Source organism: Salvia hispanica, chromosome 1 (genome assembly GCF_023119035.1).
Source record: "Salvia hispanica cultivar TCC Black 2014 chromosome 1, UniMelb_Shisp_WGS_1.0, whole genome shotgun sequence".
Classification (NCBI taxonomy): Eukaryota; Viridiplantae; Streptophyta; class Magnoliopsida; order Lamiales; family Lamiaceae; genus Salvia; species Salvia hispanica.
Window position 1 is genome coordinate 29,852,732 of NC_062965.1, and position 11,778 is coordinate 29,864,509.

General features: G+C 33.5%; 3 protein-coding genes across 3 annotated transcripts; all 3 read left to right on the plus strand.

The window, feature by feature from the left end:
- The first annotated feature begins 3,483 nt into the window (after positions 1–3,483).
- Positions 3,484–7,496, plus strand: LOC125201064 (NAP1-related protein 2-like). Its single transcript, XM_048098958.1, has 11 exons — positions 3,484–3,597; positions 3,665–3,798; positions 4,354–4,476; positions 4,614–4,664; positions 5,002–5,073; positions 5,156–5,269; positions 5,354–5,415; positions 5,770–5,830; positions 5,927–5,983; positions 6,138–6,179; positions 7,147–7,496. The coding sequence occupies exons 2-11, from the start codon at positions 3,667–3,669 to the stop codon at positions 7,201–7,203; spliced, it is 771 nt and encodes a 256-aa protein (XP_047954915.1). The 5' UTR covers positions 3,484–3,597; positions 3,665–3,666; the 3' UTR covers positions 7,204–7,496.
- Positions 7,497–7,625: 129 nt separating this feature from the next.
- Positions 7,626–9,468, plus strand: LOC125201063 (flavonol synthase/flavanone 3-hydroxylase-like). Its single transcript, XM_048098957.1, has 3 exons — positions 7,626–8,118; positions 8,652–8,976; positions 9,070–9,468. Exons 1-3 carry the CDS (start codon positions 7,781–7,783, stop codon positions 9,328–9,330), a joined length of 924 nt encoding a protein of 307 aa, XP_047954914.1. The 5' UTR covers positions 7,626–7,780; the 3' UTR covers positions 9,331–9,468.
- A 958-nt stretch (positions 9,469–10,426) lies between these two features.
- On the plus strand, positions 10,427–11,478 carry LOC125193765 (HVA22-like protein a). Its single transcript, XM_048091639.1, has 5 exons — positions 10,427–10,491; positions 10,630–10,656; positions 10,783–10,905; positions 10,983–11,226; positions 11,329–11,478. Exons 1-5 carry the CDS (start codon positions 10,427–10,429, stop codon positions 11,347–11,349), a joined length of 480 nt encoding a protein of 159 aa, XP_047947596.1. The 3' UTR covers positions 11,350–11,478.
- The last annotated feature ends 300 nt before the right edge of the window (positions 11,479–11,778 follow it).

An 11,778-nucleotide genomic window follows, 5' to 3' on the forward strand; every position in this document is an offset into this window, starting at 1 on the left:
GCCCTTCAAATTTTAAAAAGGATAATATTAATTTATTTTGATTAGATAGCATCATTAATTACATATTTTTGTGACTAATTTGACCTTATTTATAATTTTTCATTTTTCATTTGTATTGTTGTACAATATGTACCAAGACCCTTATTAAAAGATAAAATTTTAGAGAGAATAACCATCCATAGTATTTTAATAGAATAATAATGGAATAATTTTTTATTCATTTTATTTAAACTATCACAATGATATAAAGATAAATAAATTACTTTTTTTTTTACAAAGTATAAATTAGGAAAACACTTTTTTGTTAGGAAATTCTCTCATATTATTTTTGAAACTATTGATATTTTATCAATAATTTCTTACTTTTAATTTTGAAAATAATATTATACATATTGGTTGATTATTCTATCTAAAGTTATTAACATTATAATATGGGTCATTCAATGATGAGACATTGTTGGACTCAACATATATAATAGTAATACAACATTCAAATGTATAGCACTTGCTCCATAAATTGATAAGATCATGAAAAATTATTAGTATTACTATATGATAAATCACAATATTTTCAATATTTCATTTACTGTATTATTTTAATATTACTTTTATAATTATTTTCATAGTGTGTAATAATATCATAATAGAGATGGTATGATGATAACATGTGGAATCCAACATGTAAGTTGTAACATATCCTTTAATTATATGACTGCTATATAAATTGATATATTTAAATATTATGATAAACCACAACAAATTTTAGACCCATATTATAAAATGAATTTATGATTAATAATCTGTTATATATTATAGTGCATCAAATGATACATAAGAGCTAGTTCGACGATAGAAGGTTGTTGCTATCAACGTCTAGGCGTGTGACACTTCAAGTATATTAGTTAATATATTCAAAATATATAATTATGTCTTCATTCATGTAATTTTGGATAATAATATTAAATGACCATGTAATGACCCTACTTTGCATATTTCTTCATGTGTTATAATATATGGAAAATATTTGAAATTACAAGCTTCAAATTATATTTTAAATTACAAAAATTAAAGTAGTCGAAAGAAATGAAATAAAATACAATGTACGTGAGAGATCCAAGTAAAAAATAAAACTAAATCAATTAGTGTTTAGAATAAAAGGATAATTTGAATAAATTTATGAAAAGTAAGTTTATACTTATAGATACAAAACGTTAATTCAGATATCATGTACTAGCAAAACTAATCAACAAATAATTTTATAATATAATTTATTATTATTATATTCTTTTTATTTTGATTTAATAAATTTAATTTAATTATTAGTATTTTCACTCTTTTTTGTTTTGTTCTTTTTACTTCTTTAGTTCTTTTATCTTGTTTCAAATTTTTTTGTTGGGTTTTGGAACAAAAGTTATGTATTTGGAACAAAAGTTATGTATTTTGTTGGGTTTTTTTGGATTTTGTTGGAGTTTTGTTGTTTAAAATGGAACATCTTCATGCTATATGGCTTTTTAAAGTCTTGATCATTTTGTGAAGCAATATGTAATCGTGTTGTTATCGTGCTTAGGTTGTTGTCGTGTTGTTATCGTGTCGGGTCAACCCAAAGTGGTTCGTGTCGGTATCGTGTTCAGGTCGATATCGTGTTCTTATCGTGTCCAGGTCGATATCGTGTTCTTATCGTGTCGGGTCAACCCAAAGTGGTTCGTGTCGTTATCGTGTTCGGGTCGTGTCCAGGTCGTGTCCGGGTTTGAAGGTGGCGGGTTGGGTTCGTGTTCGGGTTTGGGGTTTCCTTAACAGGTTGGGTTCGGGTTTGGCCTTATTGGGTTGGGTCGTTATCGGGTTGACCCGATAACGACCCAATCCGCACGATTTGCCAGCCCTAACTACTATAGTCCAGTCTCACAAAAATTTGTAAAAACATTAAATATATTAAAAATAAATTTAAACATTGTAATATTAATATTATTTAAAAAAAATCATTCTGAAATCTTCAATTTATGGTTCATCAAGATTATAGTGTATGTTGGGAAACATGCAAAGCAATTAAGTTGACTTCAAGCCACAGAAGGTAACATGGACTTAGAGCACTCCCAATGGTGCCGGCTAAAAGTCGGCGTTTTTTCGCCGTCTATCGCCGACCAATGGGAGAGGTCGGCGATAATTCGGCGATTTTTCCTCCCGTTTTATCGCCAACCGGCGAAAAATCGCCGGATTATCGCCGACCACTGTGGGCGATAATTCGGCGATAAATATATTTTTTGTTTTTTTGTTTTAATTTCCCCCCTATAAATACACACCTTCTCTTCATTCTCTCCCCATCCTCATCCCTTTTCTCTCTTCATTCTCTCCTCATCCCTTTTTCTCTCTTCATTTATTTTCTCTCTCTCCATCTATATTTTCCATTCCTGAACTATTTTTTTTTTATTAATTTTCGTCGTTGTAATGTTTACCCGTGTTTAATACAACGAACTTTATTACTATTATTTGTTTTGTCTTATAAATTAAATTAGCTAGCTTTATTATATACAAAAATAAAATAATTAAATTAGTGATGATGTAAAAATGAAATGTTGAGTTAGGGAGAAATAAGGGAGAAACCATTGGAGTAGTTGGCTAAAAGTTGGCTAAAAACTGGGGATAAATTATGATGCTGATGTGGCGCTGATGTGGCAGGAGTTAGGGAGAAATAAGGGAGGTTTTAGGGAAACTGTTGGGAATGCTTACATCTAATGTTTTATAGTGCACATTTAAACTTATTGCTTTCGCATTTTATTTTATTTTTTTACCATTTTTCTAACTTGTATAATTGTACTAATAGAATTTGAAAAATAGTTATATATTATTTGAAATTTTACTTATTCATTAACATGAAATGAGTTTGCATTTAAGCGATATATCCTAGAAAAAGGATTTCATAGAATTAATAAAGAGATATTGCTTTAGTTTTTAACTTGGGATTTTTTCTAGATTCATCTACTTATGTGGCCTATGGAATTTGTGTAAGCCCATATTTGTCTTGAAATTTATTTCCATCTTTAAAATACACAATTTAACTGTATTTTATAATAATATATTAGAAGAATATTTAATTTTATTTAAATTGATTTTGTTATTAACTATACTCTTTCCTTGTTAATTTACTTATATTATATTTTGTCATTAAAAATAATTTTAAAATTTGTAATAAACTCATGAATACTTTTAAATTTGCAAATATAAATTTTAGACAATTAATATGAAGTTATTGCATAAAGATAAATACATAATACATCCATTGCTTTTAAATTAATTAATATTATAGAAAACACCTATTAATGTAATCTATATAATCAATTAACATACATTTATCATTCACACAAATAAACTAACTTGAAAATATGACAAAAACAACACACAAATTATTACTCAGTAGGAGTTTCTTTTAGCGGTAAATATATTTATTTAATATTGTAATTAGTTTATTACACCCCTTAACTTTTATAATTTCGAATCTAGTCCCTCAAACCCTAAAACCCTTCATCAAAAAGGCAATTGAAGAACACCTTTTCCCTGTTATCGCGGGCAGCAGCAAAGGGTTTATTTAGGGTTTAAGCAAAGGTACAAAATTGCTGTTGGAAATTCCGAATTATCAACTTTTGATCTTTGTTCTTCTGAATTTCAACAGCAATGGGAGCAGAGAAAGGAAAGAAGCAGAGATCGGAAGAGGTGGAGGAAGAAAGGAATGGAGCGGACGTCATCGACGTAGAGCTCGTTCAGACTATTGAAAAGCTTCAGTCAATTCAAGACGATCTTGATAAAGTATTTCTTCTTTCTTTGATGTTACTAAGTTGCAAATTTTTATTTTGCTGTTCAAATTTTGTTTGTTCATGTCTAAAAGCTATTTTTATTCTAGGGGTTAAGAACTTACATTCATCTGCCCATAATTGTTTGAGAATACAAATATTTGTGACAACTGAATTATAGTCGAAGCCTTATATAATTGGATGAGTTGATGAGTTATTTTCAAAATAATGAATGATTAAAATTAGCTTTGAGCCTGCATTGTCTCTGTATGTGCTTTTTTCACAAATATATGTTGTCGTAAACATTTAGCTAGGTTTACAATGTAAGTTTATGGATGAACCTTTTGTTCTGTATTTAGATAGGATGCAAATTTGTCTAGTGCACTTTATTGTTTACACCATGGTCATGATCAAAGTTGAATAGTGGGGTTCAGTCTTTGGTAGGGAAGGTTTTACACTTTCATAATTAATCTTAGACTTGTTACAATTTCGATACAAATAATAATAGTGAATGATATGAGCGGGATGGGAAGTTAGTTAAACAAGGTCTTTTATGTTATTCCACTTTCAGATCAATGAAGAAGCAAGTGAGAAAGTACTGGAGCTGGAGCAGCAGTACAATGTGATCCGGAAGCCTGTCTATGATAAGCGGAATGATGTCATCAAGTCGATTCCTGATTTCTGGCTAACTGCAGTAAGTAATTATAAGTTTTAGACTTTTAGTATTAACGAATTATCTTTTAACTTTTTTGTAGTACTAGCAGTCTACTAAGCATTGCCCATGCTTATAAGTATTACTTTCCTTCTGATTATAGCATTAATGTCCTGCAGTTTATGAGTCATCCTGCCCTCTCTGAGCTCTTGACTGAGGAAGACCAAAAGGTTCCATACCACCTCTACCTTTGCTTTGCAGAAGAAGATCAGCAATCAGCATTAAATTTCCCTCTGTCTATATATGAATTCTCCACTTCATGAATAATCTTACATTTTGTAAATTGGGAATTCTCTGAAAGTTCCTCTCAGTTTAAGCCCTTAATCTGTCAACACAAATTTGTTCTTGCGACTCAAAAGGAACTTATTCTTGCGACTTCTAAATTTTTTTATTCACAACCTTTACTATAAGATATTCCAATGCATAAGTTTCTTTAAGGACATTAGCTATATTTACTACAAATATTTGGTATGATTTTTCTCATTATTATGATCTTCTATCTGACAGATTTTCAAGTATCTGGATAATCTTGAAGTGGAAGATTTCAAAGATGTGAAATCTGGTTACTCCATCACTTTCGTGAGTATTTATTTTATTCCCACCTTATAAGAGAGGTTGATGTCATAAATAAAACGTAGAGTTCTAAAAAATATTATCTCAGACGTTCAAACCCAATCCACATTTTGAAGATGCTAAGCTCACAAAGACCTTCAGTTTCCTCGAGGAGGGACTAACAAAAATCACTGCAACTGATATAAAATGGAAAGAAGGCATGGTGAGTTTTACACAATGGTTGTTTGATGTGAATGTGTTTCTTTATACTGTGTTTAAATTCACTCTCCATGTCTGAATTTTGAAGGGCATTCCTAATGGTGTTTCTGAGGAGAAGAAAGGGAACAAGCGATCTCTTGCTGAGGAAAGGTTTGTTTCCCTCCTTCCCTCCCTCCCTCTCTCTCTCATGCACATAATACACGGTAAACTAGCGTGGTCTCTATTGTCACATATTTGTTTAGTATAATTTGCACTTGACAAGGAGGCCAAGGCTTGCAATAATTACCTTACTTCTATTGGAAGGTTCTTAGCTGTCCCAGTTTGGCTCATTGCACGTGTTATCTCAATAATGATACTGATACATACACTCTTCTTTTCAATAAGTTGCACTCGTACTTTAGCCCTTGGTTTAACCGCTGTTGGTTATATAAGCAATTGTCTGGCCTTATCTCTAACTGATGTTATTGAGGCAAAGAGTTCTTATTTCACTTCTATGTAATGCAGCTTCTTTTCCTGGTTTACTGGGTCTGAGTTTAAGGGTGAAATGTATGACATGAATGATGAGGTACACTCTGCCCCTGCATGATTTATGTTTAAATCAGTACATCCACTTGAAATTCTTCTTAAAGCTGATACTTTTTTACTTTGTCTTTCTTAATAGGTGGCAGATATAATCAAGGATGAATTGTGGTCCAATCCTCTTACATTTTTTAACAATGTAAGCATTGTGATTTATTATCTGTTTTTTCTTATTTTCTATATGTATTAGTAGTATAATTTCAGTTTACTATGAAGTTGAAATGTGGACTAAAATTGTTTGATTCGTATATAAATATCTTGTTACTCAGTCTAGCTTATTCTATTTTATGCAGGAGGCTGAAGAGGATATGGACGAAGATGACGAAGATGATGAGGTAAATGCATACACTACTTAACACTTAACTAGCTTAGTTTAAAATGCAATGTGAGGCAGCAGTGCCTCTTGATGATGTTGCTTTAACAAAAAAAATTTCCGCTAACTGCCATCTGTTTGGTTACTGCTTTGGTCAGGGATTACCTTTCATTCTAGTCTTTGATCTTCAATTCTTCACAAGTTCAGTATGAACTCTTGTAGAACTGCTTTGCTAATTTTAAAAGAATATCGAGGCACATGAGTAGAATTTGCTGTCTGTCAGACTTGATATTCATTCTTTACTGAGTTGGTAGTTCTTATCTTAAAATTATACTCCCTCCGTCCCACTTAAAATGAAACATTTGGAAATCGGCACGGGATTTTATGTAGTGTTGTTTTGTGAATTATTGAAGTGAGAGTAAAGTAACAGAGATGAAAAAGTAGAGATAGAGATGTGTCCATTTTTGGAAACGTTTCATTTTTAATGGGACAACCAGAAAAGGAAAACGTTTCATTTTTAATGGGACAGAGGGAGTATATAATTGTCTAATTATGTAGTAGTAAAAATTAAGAGTGATTTGGTAAAATTCCTCCCCATCAATCTCAGTATTTTGTTCCTTTTTCTGCCTGGAACTATTATTGAGATAAGCTATAGATGTGTTCCACAGTCTTTACTGCTTACTGCAGCTCTATGATTAAACGAGATTGAACTTGGTTTTGAATTTGGAGTGATAAGGAAGCGATTGCAAGTGATACTTATATAGTGTAGTTGAGAAATCTGAAATCCCATCTCTTTTTCTTTATCCAATTTTCGTCGGCATTAGGGTCATATTCTACATTAAGAATCTTTGATCAAACAAAATGATGTAGTTACTGTACACTCTTGGTGGACGGAGGTCGTATGAAAAGCACATCATTTACAGATTATCGAGTAGTTTCATATAATCGATCTATTCCTCATTCTAGAACAATCTTTGACATTCTTGCAGGGCAGTGATGATGGTTCTGGAGATGATGATGATGACGAGGAAGATGCTGAAGCCTGAGACAGTGGGCGAAGCAACTCAAATTTTTCCAAAAACTTAAGTTCGTGGGGTTTTACTTGTTTCTATAATAGTTTCGTGAAAAGGCTCATAGTTTCCCAAGTATGTTATAGGTAGTAGAAATTTGACTTTGACACCATACATCATCTTTTTTGGTATCTTGTGAGTCCATCCTCATATAAGTTGGAAGTTACTTATGCTGTTTTAGATCGTAAACTATGGATGTAACCTTATGAATGGTGGATTTAGATTCACTCTAATGACATTGTGAAAATATAGCTAGTTTTTTTGTGTAACCTTTCTGCTGTGCTGTCTGTATATGCTGATGATTTTTTACATACTTTTCTTTTAGCCTAAAAAAAATCGATTTCACAAACACGAGCTGCATTTTTTAATTATTTTTATTAAAAACTACTCTTTTTTTGTCATTGCAGTTGTCTTTTCGATGTCTGAAGAGATTCATAGTATATGGTGTAGTTTAATATTACTCCTCCATATATCAACATTATTAGAGAGAGGAAATAATTCATGAATTTGTAGCTAACTGTCCTCAACGACAGAGAGAGAGAGAGAGAGAGAGATGAGTATTCTGGAAGTAGATCTTTCTCCGTTCTTGAAAAATGGTGATGAGGAGGGGAAGAAGAAGGCCAAAGACGTGATCAAAGAGGCCTGCTCCGACTGCGGCTTCTTCCAGATCAGAAACCACGGCTTGCCCCTTGACCTCATCAACCAGGCCATCCAACTCTCTAGAACCTTCTTTGCCCTCACCGACCAAGAGAAGCTCGAATACAGCCCCAGAGCCGCTTCCCCTCTCCCGGCCGGTTACAGCAAGCAGCCCGCCCATTCGCTCGATAAAAACGAGTACCTCTTAATGTTCCAGCCTCAGTCTGGCGTCAATGTCTTGCCTCCTGATTTCAGGTACCTCCAATCAAACATATTGGAATCTTATCTGATCCATGTAGTTGGTTGAAGTACGGGCGACAAAAGATTTAATTTTGAAAATTAAATTATACTCCTTTAAAATTAGTTGGCAGAGTTATATTCATTTTTTTCTAAATGGATTCTCACAAGTGAGAAATAGTGAATTTTAGTTGGTCACTTAATATTAAGATGAGTCATTAGATGATTAGATCAGTTAATTGTTACTTAATCCGATGTCGGGAAATGAACTTTCGTTGTCGGGTTGTGAATCTCACACACATCACCAGTCGCCCGTCTCACCTCGTGCTCAGTGTTGGGCACTATATGATCTTTGTCTTTGATCTTGACCGTTTGTCTTTGATGGAGTATGTTATTTGGGAATGGTACCAAAACATATCCAAATACATCGGGAACATTCCCCGACATGATGTCCGGATACATCACGTTAGTAAGTGAGACTCTTGTAATTGCATTACGCCCGGCAAGTGTATAACAAACCTATCAATTTGCTCAGTTTTTTATTAACGCAGGGACGTAGCAGAGGAGCTCTTCCTGCAGCTCAGGGAGATCGGGCGGCTAATCGAGCAGATCGTCAATGATTGCTTGGGTCTGCCGCCCGATTTCCTCAAGGAATACAATCTGGACCGGAGCTGGGATTTCATGGTGGCACTGCGCTACTTTCCTGCGACGGAGAACGACGACAACAACGGCCTCCTCGAGCACGAAGACGGAAACGTGGTGACACTGGTGATCCAGGACGATGTCGGAGGGCTTGAAGTTAAAAAAGACGGGCAGTGGATCCCGGTTGTTCCTGCTCAAGGCAACATCGTCGTCAACTTAGGCGACGTCGTTCAGGTAACTAATCGGATTTAATTCCATCTCTCTGATTAAATTACCAATTCATTCATTCTCTATACGTTTCTTTCTGCATCATTGACCCGATGACAGGTGTTGAGCAACAACAAGTTCAAGAGTGGCACGCACAGAGTAGTGAGATTGGGAGAGGCATGTAGACACTCTTTTGCATTTTTCTACACGATAGAGGGGGATAAGTGGGTGGCGCCGCTGCCGGAGCTGACGGAGGAGGCGGCCAAGTATAGGGGGTTTGTGTATAAGGAGTATCAAGCGATGAGGATGAGGAACAAGACTCATCCGCCTGCGAGGCCGGAAGATGCCGTCACCATTTCTCACTATGCCATTTCTGATTGAAACTGAGCGACTGAGCTAATAATTCTCTGTTGTTGCTTCTCTGTTCATTCTATTGTATGTATTGTATTTTTAACCTATACTTATTAATTTGTGTCTTAAATCAAAATTAAAATAATAAAATATGATAAAATTGTGATATAAGTTGTGGCTAATTTTGAGCCCACCCTATTTTTACCACTCGGCACTAATTAGTACATATACTCAGCTAGACTTATGGGAGTGATAACTTAACTATTCTAATTCTTATCGATTCAATAACTACTTACATTTTGTGTTTTTTGGCTTTGGGTTATGTAAGGAACTAGGAAGCGTGGTTGAGATACTCAATTTTAAATCTTATAAAATTGATCAGAATTTAATCAAATTTCATGATTAATATAACTCTTAACCCCTTTTAAAATATCCTAAAATTTTGAAATTAATTTATTGCAAAGTCCTTTCTTATAAACTTTTAAATCAATTCAAGGTATTTTATTGAGTTTTCGTTTAAGATGCAAAAATATAATGAATTTATTTTAGATTAAAAAGGAAAATGAAAAAAGAACCGTTATAAAAAGCATCGCCCTGAATCTTTATTTCTAAAAGAATTGTTACTTCCTTTTGGTATACTTATAATTAGTCTAATTTTGTACTTAATTGGTTATAAATTTATGCTTTTTTTTCCTCTCAATTCCAGAGGTTATTTATATGCAAATTTGAATTTCAAGCGTTCACGTTCGATGTTATTTGATTGACAACTATGGAGCAGTACTTTATAAATTTTCCAATTAGATCAATTTCTAATTGAAAATTCCCTCTTTAATAAATTACTTAAATTGGGTCTTGTATTTACTAGTATATTATGTCATAAATATAATCTGGCACACGATATTTATTAATTGCAAAATGAATAAAGATGCGATGGATTTTTGTAAGATTCTAACAATTAGCTTGGCTTCATTCAAACACCAAGCAATCCAATTTTGTCCATCTGTTCTGTCTTGACACACTTAATATTATTGTGGATTTTCTTGACGTGTTTAATTGTACTCAATATATATTGCACCTTTCCTATCGAAATTATTTCTGATTGTGTCGTTTGAGCTATACTATATCAATGGGTAGCTCTGGAATTACAAGCCTCATAAATCTGTTTATTACTAATATCGACGTGCTTGCTTGGTACCATCATCTCCCTTTTTCTGCACCAAATTTACGTTTTCCCTTTTTTTCTTCTCCATTTGTTTGTTTTTTGGTGTGATTCTCGTTTTTTAAGAAATAAATTAATTTTCTTTAATATTTTTTGTTATGATTACGCAGGCCTGTGGTTTCTCTGGTGTATCCTCTGTAAGCTTTCTTCTTTATTAATAAATAAATAAATAAATAAATTTATTTTCTGTGGTTAGATTGTAGCATGATGTTTGTGGTTTGAAGATTGTTTGCTTTGTTGATTAATTGTGGAGTTTTGAGCAGGTATGCGTCGATTAGGGAAATTGAGATGAAGACGGGAGATGATGTTCAGCAATGGCTAACTTATTGGGTTCTTTACTCTATGATCACTCTTTTTGAGGACACTTTTGTCACACTTGTTGAATGGTACGTTTTATTGTTCCTAGCTACAATTTGGTTGTTTTGAATAAAGTCATCTAGTGTTAATATGTAATGCATGGTAGGTTGACGCTTTGGCCATATGCAAAGCTAATGTTGAGCTGCTGGTTGGTGTACTTCAATGGAGCTGCCTATGTCTACCAACACTATATAAGGCCTTGCGTTGTTATAATTCCTCCTCCTCCTCCTCCTCCGGAGCCAGTTCAGGTCTCGAAACTCCCAAGAAGGAAACGCGGCTCTAGCAAGCGCGATAATATGCTCGCCTATTTCACTCAAAGGGGATTGGAAAAGATGATGCACAAGGACAAGGTATGTATATCTTTTTTAAGTTTTTCTCATTTTTGGTGTTGAAGTTTGGCTATCCTCCCAATTTGTTTGATGTTACTCATATGGTTTTCCTTTTCCGGGCAGCCGAGGAAAGCACCAAGATGATTACATGTACTGATCGTATGTTGGAGTATGGTAGGAGAGGAGGAGATGGTTACTCTGATGTAGCTGCCCACTTTATTGTGTAAACTGTAAAGTCTATGTTTGTATAAAGTCATTATTCTTATCTGGCAAATTATATGGTGCATCATGCATCAATTCTGAATTAGTAGGGAATGTTGCTGAGTAGGTGCTAGTTTTGATGTTGGATTAAAACTGGTCAAACTTGATATTGGATACTAGTAGTAAACGTAACATTCATAGATAGTAGTAATATATTAATGCTCGATAAAAACTGGTCAAACTTGATGTTAGATCAAGTCTGAAACAGTAGTAAATATATCATCCAGATAGTAATTAGTAATAATGTTGGATCAAATTTGAAACAGTAGTATCCATAGATAGTAATATAATACAATGTTTGATTAAAAATAA